This window comes from Lynx canadensis, chromosome C2 (assembly GCF_007474595.2).
Source record: "Lynx canadensis isolate LIC74 chromosome C2, mLynCan4.pri.v2, whole genome shotgun sequence".
NCBI lineage: Eukaryota > Metazoa > Chordata > Mammalia > Carnivora > Felidae > Lynx > Lynx canadensis.
In genome coordinates this window covers 38,420,638-38,444,668 of record NC_044311.2, presented here as the reverse complement: position 1 = coordinate 38,444,668, position 24,031 = coordinate 38,420,638, and the positions used below count along the sequence as shown (strand labels likewise).

The following is a 24,031-nucleotide window of genomic DNA, read 5'->3' as shown; positions in this document are numbered from 1 at the left end:
ACACCAGAAGCTAGCAATGGGAAGCACAGGAAAAGAACTCCCAGAGTATAAAGAAGGGGTGAAAGAATTTTTCCTCTCAATCTGTAGCACCCTTTGATGTCTGCCCCTTGAAAGGCTATTTTTTGAGTCCTCAAATAAATCAGTTTGCTTTATTAGCAGTCTCCTAAATTGGCAAAGAAAAATTTTGTGCCCGAAGTATGAGCTGGCCAAGTCAAAGGTCAAGCTCCGAAGAAGAAATGTCAGCCTTGCCACCTCTTCCGAGTCAACACCAACTGCCCATCGAGAGCTACCTTGCTGTGAGTTCTAGGGCCTTCCCTGCTTGCCAGCAATTATCCCCATCTCACGCCAGCCCAGCTATCAGGACAGAGAAGGACCTGAGAGATGGAGATGGTGACCCACACCTTGTGAGGTCCAGAAATAGGGGAGCCACATTTTGCTTTAAGACTTCTAATGATGTGGGTTATAATGACTCAAAGGTGACCTGCACTGGCCCCGGCTTTCACAGTCTGTCAGACACTATGCAGTTTGATTCTGAAGAGTTTGGAGTTAATCTGAGTTATTTGCTTCCTGATGGGGGGGGGGGGGGGCCAGGGGGACACCAGAAGATACCATTATGATGGTTATATGCAGTCACTGAAATCTGCTGTGGTGGCTTTCCAGCTCCACTTAAATCTAGAACTGCATCCCCAAACTGGGAAATACCAATGGGAGATAAAGAATATCACTCCACACTGCAAAACAATATAACCTTACCCTGAGCAAGAACACTCTGTGAGTCCCCAGCTGAAAGCAAGTTTGGGAGCTGGAGGGGATGTTACCAAGTGGTAAACTTCAGTGATCAGTGGGGACCTTGGGCACGGCCTGTACTGACAATGCCTTAGCTTCCTTTCAAAATTTTAGATTTACTCGGAGGGCTCTGAATGGTGTCAGGAGTCCCGCAGCCCCACAGAAATCAACAGAAAGAGTCCTGGAACGCTTGGCTTGGCTTCCTCCAAATTCTCAAGAAGGTCACAGAGCTTCTATGTCTAGCGGTGCCATGCACACGGGCCCAGGGCCTTGCCTTAGCTCTCAGGCAGGTGCTAGGAAGGTTTATTGAGACCCTCACGCCTTCTCTACCACGACCACCTCCAGAGTACACACACACCTTTCTTTGCAAACACTCTTAAAATTGGCAACAAAAAAAGAAATTCAATTAGGAGAAAATTATAACTGTTATTCAGTCAGCAGATGGCATGTGTAATATGAAAATTCTCCAAGCTTCCACAGTCACCAATTTTTGAAAGCCCTTGACCTCTCTTTTGTTGGATGAAAGAGAAAAGAATCTTTCAGTTCTGCTTGCATTACTAACCTCTATATTCAAAACTCTCCTGGGTTCTGGGCTACAAGCCACATCTCATACTCTCTCAACTGTGTATCCAATTCCTAAAATGCTTGAAACACTACTGCTATGAATGGAAACTCAAAACTATAAGAGAAACTGGGGATGGTGAGAGACCTCAGTTCCTCTTCTACAGCATCCCTATTTTCCTTTCCTTTTCCTCAAACAACCAGTGATACATGGGACAAAATGTTAAAAATCCAACCTTTGCAAATGGAAATCTCCAGGAAATTCTCTCATGGCAAATACCAAATGGTGGGCAATTCTCCCAACCCAAGCCCGTGAGTCTTGGCACAAACTTTCTGGGCTACAGTCACCTATTGGCATGATGGCCTCAGGTGCGAATGGTGCCGAAGAAGCCTCAGAGAATTCAGAAAAGTGCAGGTCTTTTCTAAGACCTACGAGTCACCTCTCATGACTCTTTTCAAGTCCAATGAGCTCCAGAATCAAAGAGATAGAGAGTCAATCTGGCAGTACAGCAGCCTGAGTTCACCTCCTGGCTTTACCACTACCTAGCTGTGTGGCCATGGGATGGCTCCTTTGTCTCCCTGTGCCTCAGTTTCCTCACCCATAAAATGGGAACAATGAAAGAGGTACCCCCTAGGATTAAAGGAGATCATTCATGTAAAGTGCTTAACACAGAACTTTCAACATACTTAGTGTTTAATAAATGCTAGACACCGTTAACACTGCAATTCTGAGCCAGAGGGTCAAAGAGGGGTAAATTCACTGCTTTTTATTCTAGTTCAGGTCAGAAACTCAACTACGTTACATAGAATTTGAAATCAGGAGGTAAGAATAGCAGGAACTCCTCTATACTATAGAAAGGCCCATTGAGGAGCACCTGGGTGGCTCAATCAGTTGAGCGTCCGACTCTTGGTTTCAGCTCAGGTCATGATCTCAGTTTCATGCCCTGCATCAGGCTCTGTGCTGGCAGCGTGGGGCCTGCTTGGGATTCTCTGTCTCCTTCTGTCTTCACCCCTCCCGCATTCGCACGCTCTGTCTCTCTCAAAAATAAATAAAAGCTTGAAAAAAAAGAAAGGCCCATTAATATCAGCATATATTTATTTTCTTATCCCTTTTTGTAGTTAATCAGCAGGGATTGCAAGGATATTTGAAACCTCACATACAGCCAAAGGATGTGACTGTCTGTATCTCACTCATGTGATCAACAGAAAGTTTTAGTAGGTTTGGCAGCTCACCCACAAATGATCACTTCAGTGTGGGGTGGGGGGAAGCCCTGAAAGCAAGGACCCGTCCACCATTACAGAGTGGTTTTCATAGGCTTCAAATTTTTGTCTAAACACTAAGATGGAAATCTCCAAAGACCTAGTTTCCTTACCAGATTCTGATTCCTAAGATTCAGGTTGAGCTGGAAATGCCCTCAAAGTAATCGCATTTCTGAGAAACGGCCAATACTTCCTACCCATGACCACTACTGAGTAGCAGAGGAATGTAAATGAGGGAAAACTCTCCATACTGCTAAAATATTTAGAGAGGAATTCTGACTGAAGGTCACAATCAATTCAGCCTTCCCAGTTCCTCGGGGTGATTTCAAATTGGGTTTCAAAAAGAGGCCAAGAGCCAAATCCCACAGAAATTTCTGGAGCTGGCATTAAATGAATCTTGCACAGAACTCCTAGCAGCGGTTAGATATTAACAAGGAGAAAAGAACAATTATCGTTTGGGACTCCAAGTGCCACTTTATGTCACTTTAAAGAATGAATAGACTTCCAGCTCCACTCAGCTATCTGCTCACAATTACAAAGCAATGGTAAATAATCATGGCAAATGGAAGGTTTGATTTAGGAGAGTGAGATTGTATAACGACTCAGTGCTTTCTCTTCCTTTTCTGTGGCAAGCGGGACAGCTCCTGCCACCGGTTTGGCATACATCCAGATCTGTGACTTACAAAAAAAAAAAAGGGGGGGGGGCCCTGGAACTGTTTGTTAAAGCAGACACACAAACACACAGAACAAACCTACCAAAACATTTTTTATTATTTTTACAAGGGGAGAATAACCATATTATGAGACATGGTTTAACTTGCTCTCCAGTGGGTTTTCCTAGCCAAAGGATCATATTTGTCCAGGCCAATAAAATTTCTGAGTGGTTTTAATAGAAAGTACGTCTTTCCATTTTCTCAGTACATTGGTTTCTGAGTACGCCATCTGAGCTCCGCTCCTGAGAAGATGTATTGATATGGCAGATATGGGCAGTACTTCTTTCCTTTTGCACCCATAATTCACTAGAAGGGGAAGGCAGGTTTTATACTTGCTCTGAAAGAGGTCTAGACCCTGAACAGTGAAGACTTTGATCTAGGGCCCAAAAGCATCTTATCCAAACATGCATTCATTTAATCTTGCAACTCAAGAGTGACGGACCCTTCCAAAGTGGTTCAGGAGGACCAAAGGGACAGGGTTGGGGCACACAGAAGGGACTTGCAAGTATGCCCAAGGAGCCAGTTATCTGTGATACCCAGTCTCAGGAGAGAAGCTTTGCCTTTCAGAGAGGCAGGAGGGGTAATGTAAAGCATTCCTAAGGCAGGTCGTCTCCTCTCAGGGCTTTCCAGGGGAGTGAGGTTTTGTATACTGGAAAACGTAACAGCAAAGGAGAGCCGCCTTGGGAGATCCAGGCAGACTGGAATCTCTGGCTGCAGTTTTTCCCACCTTTCCTTCCAGGGGCCAGTCCAACCCTACTCATCTCTCTCACCCCATCCCTAGGACTCCCATCCAGTGTCATTTCCCATGACTTTATTTCTTGCCAACTAAATCCCAAATAAAGTTTAGGCTTTAGATAATACCTTTCCCAAAATAATTTACATGTTAACAGAAAACCTTAAAGGCTTTTCAAGTCTCAGTAAAATTCAGTAAACATCGATTAGGAAGGCTCATTTCTGCTTATGGGGCATTAATCACTGCAGATACAAAAAGGAATGAGAAAATGTTCCTCCCTCAAGGAGCTCACAGTCTAACAGGAGAGGAGATGTATAGTCAAAAAATCCTGATATATTATCATCAATGTAATCAGAGAGGTCTGAGTGAAAGCCTGTGGGAGCCCCAGTGAAAAAATCCTCTAGTTAGAATACAGGGATAGACACAAAGAGGAACTATTTGCATTGAGCTGTATGCCCATTAGGACTGTGTTTGGCTGCATATAACAGAAAAATCTAAATAACCATGGCTTAATCAAAATAGAAGTTTTCATCTCATGTAAAAGAAGCATTAGACAATATAAAGCTGGTGATAGATTTCCATGATGTCATCAGTATTTCTCTGGTCCTTCTGTCTTTCTCCTTTATAGTCCTGAGTATACAGCTTCTGCCCTCAAGTGTACCTTATAGATTCTATATGGCTGCTGGAACTCCAGACAGCTCATTTAAGTTCCAGGCAAGAATGGAGAAACATCAAATTTGATGCTGTCTTTAAGGAGCTTCTCTAGAAATTCTACCCAATAAACTTTTTCCATTTCACTTGCCATTCAATCTGCTGAGGAAATAGAACCTCCTTCTGTTGTAAGGAGGAAAGGGAGACTGGATATTGGCTAGGCAAATACTAGGAATCTATTCCACAGGATTTAAAGAATAAACAGGTCTCCCTGAAAGACAAAGTAAGGAAGGACATCCTCAGTAGTGGAAGTAGAGCATTCAAAGATAAAAATCTGTAAAGTATTTGGTGGATATGGGAACTGTGGCAGCCTAGAAAGGCCTTCCATGTCAACCTTAGTAAATCAACCTTGTTTTGTTGTTGTTGTTGTTTTAAGTCAGTGGATTTTCTAATTCTGGGTATGTACTGTGGTTATTGTTCATAGGAACCCTTTTATCTGGATGGACTTTTGTGAAAAAACTAAAAGAGAAGCAGCTTAGCTCAAGATGAGATTGGAGGAGAACAATAATAACCATAGGGGAGAGAATGGTAAATGCTAGAAGGGACGTAAATAAAAGATAAATGGGATTTCAGAGGCAGTGACAGTTGAGCTGTGTCAGAACGGATTTAAGATTTCCAAGTGCCAGCTGAAAAGAAAAGTTGTTCAAATGGAGGGAACAGTATATGCAAAGGCCCAGAAACATAGTGATACATAAATGGGAATCGTTGCTTTATTTTATTTATCAGGAGCTAAGGTTTGTGAAAGAGTGTGGGGAATAAGGTTGGAAAAGTAAGTGGGATGAGATCAACAGAGGGCAATGAAGTTCAAGCGTCAAGAATATGAGACCTGAGTCTGGAGTCATGTACATCTCAAAGGCAAAATCACACAGAAAAGGTAAGTCCATTACTCAGTCACCTTTGGACCTAGTCTCTGGTGCGTACCCCACCGAAGCAACTGTAACCTAACTCTCTAGGACCCTAGTCACACAACCACTTAGCCCTTATTCCTGAAGTCCACCAACTCCAGAAATTAGGACCCTGAGGACAGACAGTGGTCGTCTATGTTCTCCCTCCACTATGGAGAGCCCTCTCTCCGTCTCTATTTTGGGGTTATCGATGTGGCAGATGCTTTGGGAAAATGATTTGCAAACTGTACGAGGCTACCCATAACGGGTTGGAACCAGCATTTCTAAACAACAAATGAAATGGAAGAGAAGCAGTGTATTAGTCAGAACAGGATAGACTATACCATGGTAACAAACATTTCCCAAATCTCAATGGCCCATCAAGCAGTTTATTTCTCTCTCATTTAAAGGCCACAAAGGATGTGGATGACTCTTTACAGCCACTATCCTCCACATGACAATTCAGTGATCCAAGCAGCTTTGATCTGTGGCTCCACTATCTCAGCCTGAGGCCTCCTTGGGTCATGGTAGCAGGGAAGAAGTCAATAAGGTTGCATGCAGGCCCTACAGAATTAGGGCTTAATCGAAATAGAGGTCTTCAGTCTATGTTTCCATGTAAAAGTGACACTAGTCACTTAGAACCATACACATTGGCTAAAATTAGTCATATAGCTACCCCCACCCCTCCTTCAAGGAAGCTGATATACCTACTTCAGGTACCTGAAAAAGGAGGAGGATTGGATATTGGTGCACACTAGTCGTATCTAGTATAAGCATAACAGAAGACAGGTGGAATGGAATGGGGTAAGATAGAATAGGGTAGGGGATAGGATTGGATAGGGAATAGGAATAGATTCAAGTGCATCGTATAAGTATTTTTAGTGTTATATATGTATGATTGAGCAGATGTTAGGGCATGTACTGAGTGGCAATTGTAAAATGTATTTCCAGGTAGGGGGTGGAGGTAAAGAAAAAAAAAATTGAAAGTGATTGCATCTGAGAGAAAAATGTGCCTGGAGAGGGGAATGAGATTATTTATGACATGTGACCCTGTAACAACAAAGAGCTCTCCTCTTGTATCTCCTCAGTCAAAGGAAATAAAGCTTCTAATGTCTCCTGAACGGGCTTCATTTTATAGCTCAAAAATAACCTAATGTCACATACCCTGATGCCCATACCTATAACAAACTCAGTGGGTTACAGCAGCCAGCATTTCTGGGGTAGGGATGGGAGAGGGAGGGAGAGAGAAAGAAAAGGTTTTGTCTTCCTCAAAGAGCCACAGGGCATGCATTCTACTGAGTTTGCTAAAAGGTCAGAGAAGGTGTCCTTAGAGTATTGGAAGGTTAGAATGGCCTCAAGGACAACCATGGCCCAGAGAAACAAATGTGATGATGAGAAAGAGGTGCTCTAAGGTGATCTTAAAGCAAGCACATTCTGAGCAAGCGCCTCATTCTTACAGACAGGTCATTCCTGTCCTGTTAGGGTCCTATGAGGACCCTCACAATGTAAATGCTCCACAGAAATCCTGCTGTCAGGAAACAACGAGCAATGCCTCCCTGGGCACCCTGTGTGGGGGCACTGCTCCAAGAATAGAAGGGAATCTTCTGAGAGAAAGTTTGCAATATTTGTCTCAGGGCTCCAGCAGCCAGCACAAGAAATATTATGAACTCTGCAGGATATGTGGTGGGTGTTTCATGAGTAAATTGACTTGGGGATGTTTGAAATATGTTTCCAATACTCACAAAACTCCTTAAGGGATACAGTGAAAGAATAATAATAATGTTAACTAATATTTATTGAGGGCTTATTATGTGCCCTAAACTGTGCTAAAAATTGTATCTATTTTCATCTCACTTAATCTTCTTCCCTGTGAGGTCACTATTGTAAGCTATTTTCATTTTAGGGATGACAAAAATGAGGCTCAAAGAGTTTAGGAAATTTTCCCACTCATAGATAATAAGTAGCAAAGCTATGATTCACACCCAGCCTGTCTTTTTAACTACTATGAAAAAAATTAAAAATGAACCGAAGACTTGGGATTTTTCAGAAGAAGCAGGATGTTATGGGCCAAATTACTCCTAAAAAAAAAAAGATATATTGAAGTCCTAACCCCTAGTACCTTGAAATGTAACCTAATTTGGAAATAGGTTCATTGTAGATGTAATTAATTAAGGTGAAGTCATACTGGAATGGGATGGGTCCAGTTTGCTTATAAGAAAACTTTAATCATGCGAAGTGACAGGGAAAACAACATGGGAAGATGAAGTTAGAGATGGGAGTAACGCATCTACAAGCCAACAAGCACCAAGAATTGCTGGCCCTAACCAGGGAGAGAGGCATGGGACAGAGCCCTCAGACAGCACCAAGCCTGCCAATACCTTGATCTCAGACTTCCAGCCTCCAGAACTGTGAAACAATACATTTCTGTTGTTTAAGCCACGTGGTTTGTGGTATTTTGCTATGGCAGTCCTGGGAAACAAATACACAAGGTAATTGCAATCGCTAAATAGTTACCCAACCAACACCTAACATAGCACCATGTGTCTTATTAGAAATGAGAAAATCAAGGCATAAAGAGTTGGAGACTTTTGCTCGAATTGAGAAACAATCACAGCAGCCAGAACCTCAGCCATCTGTATTTGGTGTCTGCTATCTCCCTTTCCATGAAAGTATTGAAGGTAGTTTTTACTTTAACTTCATGCTCTGAGAGTCCTGACCCATAGGCTCCACTTGCCGATACAGAATGGACTGTTCCTATTTCCCCAGGGGTAGAAGATGAGAACAGTTATGCATTCCCAAGGAATCCCTGTCCATGCTTACATGGAGACCACTCCCCCTCAGACACACACTCTTCTGGGACTTGAGAGAGGGCTAGGGCGGGGCTGGCCACCTATGTCTTAAATGTGAATCCTGGGGTAGCCAGCTGAGGCTCCAGCATTCATAAAACCATATGCAATCAATGCTGGAGGAAGAATTCAAGTAGAAATTTCCCTCCAAACCAGAATGAAGACTTGGAATGCTGGAGTAGAATTACTTCCCAAAGCCCAGTTCTCTGACACACCGCCAGGGAGGTGACCCATAAAGGTCTGTTGTCAAATCATTGTGAGCTGACAGAGGGGGTCTGGATCTGGGTGGCAGTTCCTTTAACCAGAGGCCACTAAAAGCCAAGACCTATTCCATGTGAATAGCAGCAACATTTTACTCCAGAACTCTTTCTCTCAAAACAACTTGAGCCAAATGTAGCATTCCGTGTGGCACAGTGGATTTCAAATGCATGTGATAGTCAGAAAAAATCACTGGAAATCTGTTGATCTCCTGTGTCCAAAGAGAAAATTCTTGAGGACACAATAGTAGGAGAAAAAAACAATAATAGAGTAAAGGTGATATAAATATTATTATTATTATTATTATTATTATACTATGCAGTTCATAAATGTGGCACCTCCACATCCAGAGTCCTTCATGAGACCAGATGCCATTCTTCTCTGCATCACTTAGACCAGTGGTTTTTAGGGGATTGGTAAAATGCAGATTAGTAGAACTCCCACCCAAGCAGGTCATAGTCAAGGACCTAGGAATCTGCATTTTAACAAGCAAAATAGGAAATTCCAGTGCAAATGGTCAAGTAACCACACTTGTAGAAAACCCCAGGTTTAGACTTTCTTTTCTATTAAGAACTAAGACTGTGGATCAAATGAGCTCTCAGGTTTATCTCCAGCCTCATGATTCCAACATTCCCCTTGTTTATCTGATGTCCACTTGCCCTACTTATGTTGGTTGCTTTGGCATCCTACCACTCTTGTCTTTCCTTTAAACTTTCCACAAACTCCACTGCCCTTTTTCTGTCTCTGGATTGTCTGTCTGGAACCAAAGAACCAAATAGAATTATCTTAACATTTGATAGGTAGATCTTAGAGATATCACTGAGAAAACCAACTTCCAATACAAATAGTGTAAAAAGTACCCCATTTTATCAGCCTTTAGTCTGTCCTCATTCTTAATACTTAATTGCTCCTGACCAGAGTTTCCTAGCTCAGGACCTCTAGGGGAGCATGGATGCATTTCAAGACCTCTGGGAACACTTTGAAATGTCATGTGAAATTGTATGCAAATGATGAGCATGTGGGCAAATTTTCAAAGCTCTCAGTCCAAGGCCAGGAAGGTGAAGAACCACTTCTCCATTCTGGGAAGCATCAACAGCAGTCTTTCAATCCCTCCAAATGCCTACATAAAAATAGGCAGAATAATTAGATAATAAAACCAAAAATCCATGGACACATTCAAATCAAAACTAGTTTTGAGAAAACAAGTTTTCTCAGAAAGCCCAAGTTACAAGTGAGTAGAGACAAACCACCATTAACACAAGGGTCTGTGAAGGGGGGAAAAGGAAGCAATTAGGGTAGTATGTGATGGATCTGAAAACAGAAGAACTCCTAAATAGTCAATAGTATTTCCTGAAGAGGGTAGTTGGGCTAATTTGATAAACATCTCTGAAACTGGAGTGGGAGTGGGGGTGGGGGTATTGCCCTCTCTACCAGGAGTAAATGAAAGGTCCCAGTAAGAAGGACTGAAGGGCTGGAGCAGTCAGGAGCTCTCAAAATGGATCCACCAGGGTGCCCTTCAAGATCAGGGTCCTGCACTCAAGAGTAGCTACCCGGAGTAAAATCAAAATTGAGCTGGACAAAGACAATAGTGACGAAGGAAAGACAAGGTCCAGATCAGCTGAGGAGGAAAACAGATGAGAAAATCTCATGCTTACCACTATATAAAAACAACAGAGGAGAGAGCCCTATGAAGTTGAAAAAGCTTTCCTGAATAGTGCCTCCTTCTATAAGTTAAGGAAAACTAATTTTAGATTAAAAAAAAACAACAGAAAAGTACAGAAGTCAAATCCCATAGAGAGTTATTGTAAGAAAAAAAGGAGATAACAGAATAATATCCCTCTTGACAGTCAAAGCATGCCAGAGGGACATGCCACAACTAGGTCAAAACTCTAATATGCTATAATAAAACAAGTTAAAACAGTAAGAAAATGATGACATAAAGGAACAACATGAATCAGAATTAGAAAAAAACCCTGAAAGTAATTTAAAATGAAGAAAAAGCTCATATCAGAAATGAATAGTAAATTAGAAGAAATAAAAAAGTAAATAAACACAACAGATAATACCTTAATAGTAGGTTAAAGGAAAGAAAAAAATTTTACATCAAACAGAAATGAAGAAAAAGATAAAAAGGATTCAAGGGAAAGTGACAAATATTGAAGATAGCCAAAGATTAAACATCCAGAAAAAAGGAGTCTCTGAGGAAAAAAAAGCAAAGCAAAGAAACAGAACAAGTATTAATGCAGGAGAACTTTGCTGAAATACAACACATTTAAAACATTTGGAACTACCCATTTTAAAGATCACACCATGTACCTGAGACTATCAACCTAGAACAACCAACATCAGAAAAAATTTACTAAAATTAATGAACTTTAAATAAAATGTCTTTTTGGCATCTAGAAAAAAAGCCCATGTGGTTTATAAAGAAAAGAAAATTGTATTTGCATTATGTTTTTCAGTAGCAACTACTTATGTCAAAAAAAAAAAAAACTAGAAACATATGCAAGATAATCAAATAAGGAAAGTGATAAGCCAATCATTTTGTTTCCAGAAAAACAGAGTTTCAAAATATAAAAGGCACAATTTGGTATCAGTATTCAAGAACTCAAGAATTTTTCCATGAGTTCTTCCTGAGGAATCTAATAAAAAACAAGCTTCAAACAATCAAAATGACTAGAAAAACATTGACATAAGGCAGGAAGGTGAGCATTAAGTATATAGTTACCCAGGGAGCTAGGACTAAACAAGAGCTAAGAGAGAGGGTGTAGGATGTAATGGCTATATGATCTGACAATGTAGATATAGTATAACTACATATAGTTGCACAATAGGGTTTTTTTTTTTTAAATGAGAGGTTAGAATATAGGGAGGATATGCAGAAGTTTTTTAAAGTATCATGTAATTTTTATGGTGGTTCTATCAGTATTATTATTATTCTGAGACTACTATATATTTAATAAAGGATAAAACAAATGAGTAATTATGGACTATTCTAATTCTACCATTCCTATGTCCTTGAGAATCAGAACTTGAATCTTGAACTTGAATTGGACGTATCCATAGTAACTCATGAGATATATAACCAGTGGCATGTTGAAGCTGGTCTGCACTAACTGGTGAGAACAGATTGTACACATCTTGTCCCAACTCCACATTCAGGGACTTCATGTTGACATATTGAAATCAGCCATAATGGGAGTGTTTATACCATGGAAACTGGGAAATGCTACAAATCTAGCTTTAAAAAAAAAAAAGTCAGTTGTTGAACACTTAACAGTACCTCACTATAAATTGTAACCCTTGGCACCCAGATTTTGCTGTTAAAATACCATTTCTCACTAAAAGAAATCAGAGAATTTTGGAGAAATGGTTGGTTTGAGGTAAGAAACAAGCAATGTTCAAGATGAGCCTAGAACAAGTTGTCATACAGATGAGAAAGAAGCTATCAAAGATACTGGCATCATGTCAATAGGACTCAGGAGTCAGTTTGAAAAGACTCCCATTGACCAACTATGGGTCAGTTTGCATTTCAACAATGATAATAATTGCAATCAAATTCATTTAAATTCATTACTTTATAATGATATTTAAACAAAGAATCGGTCCTTTTCAGAGGATGATAACCAAACATCTGGAAAACTGATAAATAGATGGAATAAATCAAGCATTTATCTTGTCTTTCCTATTTTGACTATTCACTGAATATCTCAATAGAATAAATGAAAAATGTCTCTTTATAAAAGGATTCTACTAATAAAATAATAAAAAATATATAATTAGAATTTCACTATTTGCAATCCCCAGTGAGCAAATAGATATAGGCATTACACATTAGAGGCTGCTCAAATCACACAAAGAGGCACAACCAGATATGAGGTGCCTTTCTCAGTCTTGCCAACGGGATGGAAGAGAATCTGAATCCAATCTCTGGATCCAGCTAGGAACTTACAGGAAGTACCAATGGCAGAGGAACATGCTGGGCAGCACCTGAGTTTGCAATCAGCAAAATTCAGACTATGGGAAGTCCACAGGTCAAATTGCCTAGGTTCTTCAGCAGATAAGTTTTAGAGAAGTTAAAAGGGTGGAGGAGGAATCTACAGATTAAAAGAATAACACATTTAATGGGGCGCCTGGCTGGCTCAGTCGGCTGAGTGTCTGACTTCAGCTCAGGTCATGATCTCGCGGTTCGTGAGTTCGAGTCCCGCATCGGGCTCTGTGCTGACAGCTCAGAGCCTGGAGCCTACTTTGGATTCTGTGTCTCCCTCTCTCTCTGCCCCTCCCCTGCTCATGCTCTGTCTCTCCCTCTCTCTCAAAAATAAATAAACATTAAAGGGGAAAAAAAGCTCAAGGAAGTGATCAGTGTACAAATCAGGATTGTAGTTCTTTGTGGGGAGAGAATGGAGTTTGCATTAGGATGAGATACCTGGAAGGGGCCTCAGGTCTGGGTAACAAAATTCTGTTTCCTGGTCTGGGTGATTTCCTTGCTTTATAATGATCCATTAGGCTATATATTGGATTGGTGAGGTTTGATGTATCCCTTTTCCATTCTACAATATAAATATTTTGTTAAATAATAATAAAGTTCCTGCCCTCAAGGAGCTTAGAGGAAGATGGAGATGTAAACAATTAGCTTCCAGACAATGTGGTAAATGCTACCAGAGAGACAGATACACATTGCTACAGAACAGCCATGGAACTGAAGCAGCTCAGCATGGCATGTCTGAGAAAGTTGCTGGGAAAAAGGGACATACCAGCTTGGCCTTGAAAGGAGAGCCATTCACCGATTAGACATATGAGTAGCAGAGCTTAGAGACCAGGCCGAAGGGGGATACGGTCACTCCTTGCTGGCTTCCTGCAGGCAATTCTGCTTATGCATCAGGTGTTTATTCTAGCATTTGCTGCTTTCTTTCTGCCCCAGCAGTTGTCTAGAGCAATTTCCTTTAAGATGGTAAAGGTTAGAATTGTCAACGAAAGAAGTATATGTTCATCTGTGTAGAGAAAGAGGGTTTCTGCCTTTTCCTTATTTTAAAACCAGAACTTCATGAATAGCCTAGTAGAAGGTGCCATCTTGATAGCTTGTTCTTGAAATAGAGTGACTGCTTGCAAAGACAGGATCTTACTCCTATGTTCTCTGAAAGTGCCTGGTACAAAATTGGAAGTCCTCCCTCGAGGTAGAGAGAACAGAGAGATGAAATAGCTCAAAGAAGAAGCCTTCTTTTTTGGGCTCTTAGAGCCTTCCTCCAACCTGAACCTCCAGCCAGCTCTCTGCAGAATGGCTCATCGCAGACTCACCCAAAATGGCAAGACAGTGAGTGTTCAATTGTGAAATGTGATATATGCAAAGGAAAGAAGGAAAACACAGTCAATTTGTTAGGCCATATTTCCTGGGAAACAAACCAGAAGGGGTATAATTTGTATATTAGAAGCAAAGAGTGATAGGACATGTAAAATTTTGTGTATCCTCTACTGGCTTTGTTCATGGATGCTGTGTGGGACTCAAATAACAGTGTGGGACTCAGAAAGTCAATAGTAAGTGGGACCTGGTTTTCTGCTGGCATGTATGGGCTTAGAGGGCAAGGTTGGCTTCCACTACAGGATGTACTTATCTTTCCCCACCCACCTGTCATTGATCCCTGACTATCTGATGGCAAGCCAGAACTGGAAGCTAAATGCACCCTGGAAAAGGAGGTAAGAATAGATTAGAAGAGAATTGAAAAACCATCTGTTTATACATTTATTGATCTGTAAAATGGGACTATAGCTCCTACCTACAGTTGTAAGGAGAAAATAAGACATATGGAAATGTTTTATAAATGAAAGAGCACAGAGTATATTCTTGAAAATCCTATAGAGAGCTAAAGGCGCTTTTGTTCTTGACACAGCTGTGCAGTGATGAGTATTTTATTCAGATAGCAAGACCATTTGTCAAACTTATACATACAAGCACATGCAAATGCTCCCAATATACACAAAGTCTTCCTACACAAGCTCAGACATGACACTTCATTAATTCAATCTCAGGTGTAACATCATCAAGGCTTCATCTTTTTGAGCCAACTATCCGACCCATCCCCCAGACAAGATGGAACAAATGGCAAAGGTCATTACATTAGATAGGCCTGGGTTCTGGGCCAAATGGGCTTACCTCATAACTATCTTCACCCTAAAAATGATGGCTTTGTAGATGTAAGACACTATGTTCTTTTTCTTCCTATTTTAAATTTGAATCTCCTATGGAGGGTAACTCTCCAGAGAGAATCGTGTTCCAACCTTGCCTAATCACCAGTCATCTGGGGCGCTTAAAATATAGACTATCTGTAAAATACAGAGTCCCAGGCCACTTCCTAGACCTGCCAAATCAGAATCTCCAGGGCAGGACTTGGAAACCTGAACTCTTAAATTTTTTTTTAATGTTTATTTATTTTTGAGAGAGAGAGAGAGAGAGAGAATGAGTTGGGGAGGAACAGAAAGAGAGGGAGACACAGAATCCAAAGCAGACTCTAGGCTCTGAGCTGTCAGCACAAAGCCTGATGCAGGGGTCGAACTCACAAACTGTGAGATCATGACCTGAACCAAAGTCGGACCCTTAACCGAATGAGCCATCCAGGTGCCCCTGGGATATCTGAATTCTTAACAAATGTCCAAGATGATCTTCATGATGAGGCAAGTTTAGAGAAAGCCAGGATAGAACATAGGTCTTCAGGACTCTCAGAGATTTTTAAAGAGGTCCAGAGAGAGGGAGTGTGTTAATCTGCCCAGGCTGTCATAACAACATACCATAGACTGGGTGGCTTACACAACAGACATTTATTTTCTCACAGTTCTAGAGGCTAGAAGTCTGAGATCAGGGTGCCAGCATGATTAGGTTCTGGTAAGAACTCTCTTCTGGGCTTGCAGATGGTCACCATCTCACTTATGCTCACATGACCTCTTCTTTGTGGACATTTAGAGTGAGAGCAAATAAACGCTGGTATTTCTTCTTATAAGGGCAGTAATCCCATCATGGAGGCCACCCTCATGACCTCATCTAACCCTAATTACTTCCCAAAGAACATCTCCAAAAACAATCACATTGAAGGTTAGGACTTCAACATATGGATTTGGGAAGAATGCAGACATTCAGTCCATGGTAGGGGGCAACGGGGCTTAGTCTCCTCAAAGGGGCAGATACTCATTTGTAGAGCTGCATCTTTGCTTGAGGTTTTGCATCTCACTAGTCTAGGTAAGACCATGTCATATGAAGCATATGAGCAGGCTGTACACTCATTAGTTTTGGCAACTTACAATGGGTAAAACATGAGGATTTAAAATAATTAAAAACAAACAAACAAAAAAGAGAAAGAAATCAGTGTTGCCGGGTATTTTAGATGTTAGTTCAGTTAAGCATTAAATTTAGCTCTGGACCTTCTGATAGCTCAGGCCAAAAAAGAAAAGGGCATCTGTTAATTGTCTTCCTTATTGCACGTGTGTTAACTCTGGATGGAATTCCAGCTTTTACTTACATCTCCTGAACCAAACTGCTATTCCCAAACCTATGCCCTTTAGATGGGAAAAGTCATTGTTTTCTTCCCCCCAGAGCTTCACATTTCATCTCGATACATTTCTAGCTTATTAGAGAAGCAAAACTAGCTGTACCAAAAATACCCAACAGGGAATCTCCCTCCCCAAACATATACTAGAACTTGATGAAAAAAATAACACATTTTGCGAAATCAGCAGCATGGGTTTTTTTTTGTAGATCAGAAGAGTTTTCTTACTCTTTAATAATTAAGGTAACCCTGGAGATCCAGCCACTTTCCAGACAGTGCTCAGCAATAAAGAACTCGGAAAATCATGGATTCCTCAATTCCAAATCAGCTGTCCAGTCAGATGAGACCTGTCATTCAGTGTCTCTGTAGCAGAAGAAAGATGCCCCGTGTGATGGAAATGTCCTTGATCACAGGCCCAGCGCTGCCATTAACTATCTGCCCGGGTTCCATTGAGCAATTCTTTTCCTCTCTCTGAGCCTGTTGTCTTCATTAATTCAACAGCTATTTCTTGAACATCTAAAATGTGCGAAGCACTGTATCCAGGTGAACAGAACAGGCCTGCCCTCAAGGAAACCACAGTGTGGACACCAGGGAGCTTTCCATTTTATAATGCAATTAATTGTCCACGTCCTTATGTGGATGCCTCACCAGTTTGGCACATAAAACAAAAACATGTGAGCGTATGAAGGAGCAAATGAATGAGTAAGAAACCAGATTATTTTTTAACCACTTCAGTTCATGCCATTACCAGTCTTTTTTCATGGTCCCCTCAGTCTAATAACTCAGGCCCAAGAGGTCCATCTTCAATGTAACCTTTCTTAGCCTCTTATCCTCAGAAAAACCTCGTTCGTTGGCTATTATCTGCCCCCTTCATCTTCTCTTATCACAGTTACCCAGGATCTACTTCCATCACTCATACCACCCCAGAATAGTTTCCTATATCAGAAATTCAACAAACATCCACTGAGCACAGGATATATGATAAGCACTGGGCAAACCGAGATGTTTGACATAGATTCTGCTGCACGTGCAACATGGCTAGGGGTGGTGCTTTGCACATTCCGCTCACTGCCACACAGGGTATGCCTCGTTCCTTTGAACTCACAGCTACTGAGACATCAGAGCAGCAAAAGCAACATCATCAGTTTCCTAGAAGAGTCATACATCAATAAATTCTGCCCACCTGTCACCTACCACCTCACACTAGCTGCCTATACAACAAAATTTGACCCAAATAGCCATTTTTGATGTAGGGTTACCTTAAATGTCCCACCTGCTAACTAGCCTGTGACCCCCAAGGCCACACCAAATGCCTGGAGTGCCATTTTCTCCTCTCTACCCTCAGTTCCATCTCCCCACTATTATCTGAACAATGATCAAGACAAAAGTTTCTCAGAAGCATTGCTTAGAAAATAATTATTTAAAACAAAATAAATAGCATGTGAATAGCACATAGAGTTTAAAAACATTTTTGCATAATGTTGTTTCCCATTAATATTCACAACAATACTTGAGGCTCACAGAGGTAAATAACTAGACCACAGTTCACACAGTCAAAAAGTGGCAGAGACGACAGTTATGCCAAGGCGTTGAGAGTCAAAAATCCCAGAACCTATCCAAAAGAGGCCAAATGGTACCCCCTGGGGTCCAGGCCTCACATTCAAAAAAGCTAAAATTTCGCCTCTAAGTGTTAGCTCCAGTAACATTACACATAGACTTAAAGAGATACCTCATCAGGATTAAAACAAGAAAATGTCCATTACACAATTCTAAATTTGTGCCTTACTTTTGTAACATTATTTTGGTGTTATATAATTTAATTTTTCAATATTCTGAGAACCTCAAATAGAGAAAGTTGCCCAGGCCTCTCTGAAACAATTAAAGCCTTGACAAATCTCTTCAGGTTTGTTTTTGTTTTTAAATTTTTTTTTAATGTTTATTTATTTTTGAGACAGAGAGAGACAGAGCATGAACGGGGGAGGGTCAAGAGAGGGAGACACAGAATCCGAAACAGGCTCCAGGCTCCAGGCTGTCAGCACAGAGCCCGACGCAGGACTCAAACTCACGGACCATGAGATCATGACCTGAGCCGAAGTCAGCCGCTCAACCGACTGAGCCACCCAGGCGCCCCTTTGTTTTTGTTTTTAATATGACATCTCTAAAAATGTTGCATACTTACTGTCACTTTTCCATCTTGAAATAAAATTGGCTGGATTTTCCCTGATTTACATTACAGTTATATATCTATCTTACCCATCTCACCTCCCTACAAAAGTATTTTTTGCTCACCTGTTCACACCATAAACCCTAATAAGACCATGTATCCTCACATGCCCCTATGTGAGAAGGTCTACAGCTCGTCAGCAGGGATAAGGTCTGGAAGCATTTCTCTCTAGAGAACCAGCTGGTCACATGCATGATTCTGCCCTGCTCATTTATCTTTTGCTAGTGATGATCGTGGCAGATTCAAATAGCAATGGGAGCTTTTGGATTACTTAATATCATTATATCTCTAGGCTTCCATTCATTCATCCATACAATGAAGGAAATAACAATTTGTAATGAAAATTAATGGAAGACCATCACAGGCTTTCCAGAGTCACAGACATACTCAAAAAATGTTACAGGGAATGCCAGGCTCTGAACTTTGACATCTTCCCTGGTCCTTCACTGAGCACAACAGCTGCCCGTGTGAAAGGAATTGCCAAGTTTTCCATTTTCAGTTGGAATTATAGATGCTCTTAAGCAGCTCTCCTTGCATCATAACTAGACTGTGTTCATGAGTATCTCCTGTTTCATCACCACTTTGATGGGGAAGGATTTGAAGCCAGAGGCAACAAGATTCCTGGCCCCTGTAGGCTGCATCTCCCTCTGCTGTCACATGCTCGGGCATCACAGGAAGGACAGAGTGGTGTCCAGATATAGATGGGTTCCAGGAGAGCCATCTCCAAGGTCCTCTCACATCCTTAGTGCCTGGGGATGACTTCAGATTTTCACAAGCCAAACGAAGTTAACCGCTTTCCATTTTTTCCTTTTCTCTATTTATTATAGCTTTTCAGAAAGTTGATGAGGTGAAATATTCTCCAGCAGAGGAAATAATATAAAGCTTAAAAGTTGTATCTGATGGAATGGGGAAATAATTCCACTACTTTCCTTTGAGCAAAAAAAAAGAAATAATAAGGCAACCTGAGGCAGCCTCTAGGGGTTTCACTATTGCTAGATTGGAGGGAAATATAACAGCTTTAGATGAACAGGGTTTTCTTTTAACTTGTTAGAGCACTTTGGGATGAAGAGATAAGAAAGACAGGTACTAGACAATAGAATGAACTTGGCACCAGCTTATTTACATAATTTTGTATAGAAGCGCATTGATGTATGAAGTATAAAGTGCCTGTGTTGAATAGTGAAAATAAAGTATTTTGGAAAACAATCAATGTTCACTACCCAGTCCTAAAGTGACTGAACATTTTATGAAATACCTCTTGCTTCTTTGTGAAAATTACTGGCGGTTTAAGCTATGTGTGCTGTTTTAAGAAAACACAATCTTTTATGCTATTGTTTTAAGATAATTCTTAAGAATGCATTCTCGGGGCGCCTGGGTGGCGCAGTCGGTTAAGCGTCCGACTTCGGCCAGGTCACGATCTCGCTGTCCGTGGGTTCGAGCCCCGCGTCGGGCTCTGGGCTGATGGCTCAGAGCCTGGAGCCTGTTTCCGATTCTGTGTCTCCCTCTCTCTCTGCCCCTCCCCTGTTCATGCTCTGTCTCTCTCTGTCCCAAAAATAAATAAACGTTGAAAAAAAAAAAATTAAAAAAAAAAAAAAAAAAAAAAAAAAAAAAAAAAAAAAAAAGAATGCATTCTCTAAGCAGATGAGACATTGGTGGGGGGAGGGGAGAAGAGGAACATTCACCCCTCTCTCTGATGTTGGCTGGCCCAGTCCCCATTTCTTCATGATTAAAGACCTCCAGGAGGGCTGGAAAAGTGTGTGGAGCAAAGATTATAAACAGCAATTTTTGCAGGCCAAATTGCCTCCTAAATGAGGGAGTAGGGGATTTAAAGGTGAACATAACTGTCTCTTTCACTGCATGCAAAGGTTTGTGCTGTGTGAGAAACTAAATTCTAACTTCCTTTTGGCAAGTATTCCTTAACAGGCCTTACAGATATCTGAAACCAATTTTAACCCACTCTGGTCCTCCGTTGACCACCACGTTACCTGAATGGTGCGGGCCAATTTCCCGGCTGCTCACCAGTCCGCAGGCCTATGGGGTGAGTAACTGCCCGGAGTGGGCCGGGCTTGGTGAATACCGATGAGCCCAGGAACCTCAGGGCTATTACTTCCCAGCTTGAGGAGGAAGCGTTTTAAAATTCACTGCACCAAGAAGCATTTCTCTTTTCCTTTCAGATGTTGCTTATGTGGGCTCATTCTTCTTTTAAGAATACAATTTTTTTTAATCAATATTTTTAACCATAAAATGAATTTAGAAAACATAAAAGAAGTAACATGTCCTCACAAACTGCTGTGTTTTGAGGTTTTGAATATTAGGCCTGTGCTTTATAGCTCAAGGGAGTGGAATAAAAAATGCTGAAAAGCAATTAGAATCATTACAAACAAACCAGCATCAGGGATTGGAGAGGAGCAAAGCCTTGGAGTGTGTGGTGCCCCTGGAGGTTGTCCAGCTGGAGGTTTATGCACTCCCTTGCATAAACAGAGAAAAATGTGTCTCAGATGTGCTCAGGATACAATGGCCTAAGGCAGTGGTTCTCAAAGTGTGTCCCCAGACCAGCAGCCTCAGTATCACTTGGGAACTTGCTAGAAATACAAATTATCAGCAGCCCCCCCCCCCCCACCTCAGAACTCTGAGCTTGGGGCCCAGTATCTGTACTTCCATGAGCCTTCCAAGGGATTCAACGGCCTAACGTTGGAAACCACTGACCTCAGTCACCTAGCCAGGGCTCATTCTATGAGTGATTTTGTATGGTCTTCCCAAAGCCAATGAAGGAAGAGTTGAAATCTTATTCTTTCCTTCAAGGAAAGCTCTGTCTGAGGAAAACTACGTTGGTCAGATCCAGTTAGTTTCTGCCATTATCTACTACGATGACTTCCAACCATTTTTAGCTTTGTGATACCCATCCCAAGAAGCATACTGTGAGGACACACTCTTCAAATAAAATGTAACAGAAACTGCCTTTTGAGAATTTCGTGATAGGCAGGAGTGTTCCAAAACCAACACTGAGACTCATTCCGTACTCTGAGGTGCCAAGATTCTCCTAACTCCTGACTCCTCTCAACCTAGTTATGTACCAGTTCAAGAAATCCACTGAATTTTATTTTAACTCCCTTAACCCAAGGAGGCACTCGGTTAGCGCGCGCTCTCTACCAATTCTCACCTTAGGCCTGGAGGCCCCATATGGCTGTGTTATGCCTCCAGGTCTTCCAGGGGAAATGCTCCACCATGCCCACGGACATGGAAATGCGACACCTGCCTGCAGCAGGTACCTCAGCCAAGGCAAGACAGGGCCATTAAGAAAGGAAAACAAACACCCTACTTTCTAACACTGTCAGACTGCTCTTGCTTTCTTCATCATGAAGTGACTTCTCTCTCTTCCCAAAATCCAGGAGCAGCTAAAAGAGGAAGATGTAGAATGCATTGTGAATCAGGACGAACTGGCCATGAGTTACCAGGAGCAAGCCACCTCACCCTGCAGTCCTCCTGCAGGGCTGGGTCTGGAACAGAAAGCTTCACCGCAGACTCCAAGCAAAGACAACATTTACGAGGGGGATCTCGGCCTAGGAGGCTACGAACTCAAGCTTGAGCAGACTCCGGGTCAGTCCCAGCTGAATTAGTGGTGAACAGTGCAGACGTAATCACAAGTAATGCCAGGCTCACTGAGAGATACAAGCCAAGCTGGGGAGGCAGCATGGGGAATAGAAGCTGGAAAATGCAGTAAGAGCACAAATTGAAGAGAATCAAAACCTTGTCACAAGTATCCTCTGGTGCCTAAAGAAATGAGAATTTATTATCACCCCTCTCTATTATGCAACTGAATTTAAGTTTTTGACAGCAGCCATTTTTATTAGCGACTTGGGTGGGGTGGGAAGGGCAGAGAAGCAAGGGAGTCAGGAGTCTCGCTGCTGCTAAGGGAGGAACAGATACCCTTGTGTCTGAGGGGTTTCCGTTCAGTAGGCAGCTCTCCAGGCCTTCGCTTCAATTTTGGATTTCATTCCCTTCATTAGGGAGAGTTTAAAAATAAGGAAAAAAGTTTCTGAGCAAAACATCTGGCTTCTAAGCTGGAGGTTATGCCAAGTTATTTAGTACCTGATTATTTGTATATTATAAAGACCTAGACTCCCACGTGCCCTTAATGACCTCAGGGCTATTTGCAAAGCCCAGACAAGGGATCGATACCACTGCTGATGGCCTCACAGAAGCCGTGCCGTGTGGTGACCCACTGTTCTCATGGGCATTCTTGTCAAGCTGCTTCTCCCATGGAATGAATCAAAGGGTTAGTTCCAGCTGGGTGTACCCTGCGCTAAATGCAGCTCCGTTTTCCAACTTGGTAGGACCCTTCCAGAAAGAGCGGTTTTCTTTTCTCCATACTATATTTTACCTGAAGAACAAAGCTCCCCGTCCTTGCTTGCATTTGAGTCACTCCTTAGCCCTGTGGCAGGTCCCCTCTGTACGCTGAGTAATGAGATTCCACAGCACAGGTTGTTCTCCACGTGGCAGGAGACAGTGCAGGAGTCCCAACCCGTCTTCCAGACCCAACACCCACAGCTGATTAGCAAGAGCAGAAGCTAGAGGAGCAGAGCCGATGATGCATAGACCATACTGAAGACTCAAGGATGCAGCCTGGGGACTCCTCTTACAAGATATGGCTCATAGCCCATGACAGACAGACCGACACAATAGCTTTTAATGCAGCTGCATGATCTGTGCCTTTTAAGCCATAAAGATACCTCAAGCCTAGCTTCTCTTGAAATACAGATGTTAATATTAGACTCCGAAAAAGCAGGCTCTAGTCTTGGGTGCCCAGGCTATGATGGGTCTGTTTCTGAAGGAGATAGGGAATGATGTCTTCCTCAGGCCCAAAGCTTAAAAATAACATATGCTTTGCTAACCAGTTGTTAGGCTATTTAACCATGGTGGTGTCAGACACACTGCTACATATATTGATTTTCTTCCAAACACTAGGATCCAGGGGCACAAACAGTTTTATACCCAGCTAAGTGTAATCTGGTCATTCCGGGTAAATATGCAAATGGCAAAGCATGAAGTTTTCTATTTGACCTAATCCTAATAAACTTTGTCATAAAGTATGATTGTGTTGGCCAATGCTTTATTTAAAGACATTTTCGGGCACCTGGTGGCTCAGTCAGCTTAGCTTCTGACTCTTGATTTTGGCTCAGGTCATGATCCCAGGGTCATGGGATTGAGCCCTCTAACAGGCTGTGCACTGAATGTGGAACCTGCTTGAGATTCTGTCTCTCTTCCTCTGCCCCTCTCCCACTCACATGCTCACTTTCTAGTGTTCTTTCTCTTTCTCTCTCTCTCTCTCTCTCCCCCTAAAATAGATAGATTATAGATGGTAGATAGATGATAGATAGATAGATACATGATAGATAAAGACATTTTCTCTGCTCATGCTAATTGGCAGTTCTAAGCCTTTATACTTGAAATGCCAGGTGAAGTAGGCACTGAAAGGTAATGTAAGGGAGATGCAAGGGTCCTGTGGCCCAGGAAAAGCCATAG

The 24,031-nt window shown here is 41.8% G+C and overlaps 1 protein-coding gene across 1 annotated transcript in view; it reads left to right on the top strand.

The window, feature by feature from the left end:
- SLC9A9 (solute carrier family 9 member A9) overlaps window positions 1-23,598 on the top strand; it is a 575,498-nt gene extending 551,900 nt beyond the window's left edge. Inside the window, exons 15-16 of the mRNA XM_030330596.1 lie at window positions 20,441-20,546; window positions 21,898-23,598. Coding sequence (XP_030186456.1) covers window positions 20,441-20,546; window positions 21,898-22,125 — 334 coding nt within the window. The 3' untranslated portion in view covers window positions 22,126-23,598. The remainder of the gene's footprint in view (window positions 1-20,440; window positions 20,547-21,897) is intronic.
- The last annotated feature ends 433 nt before the right edge of the window (window positions 23,599-24,031 follow it).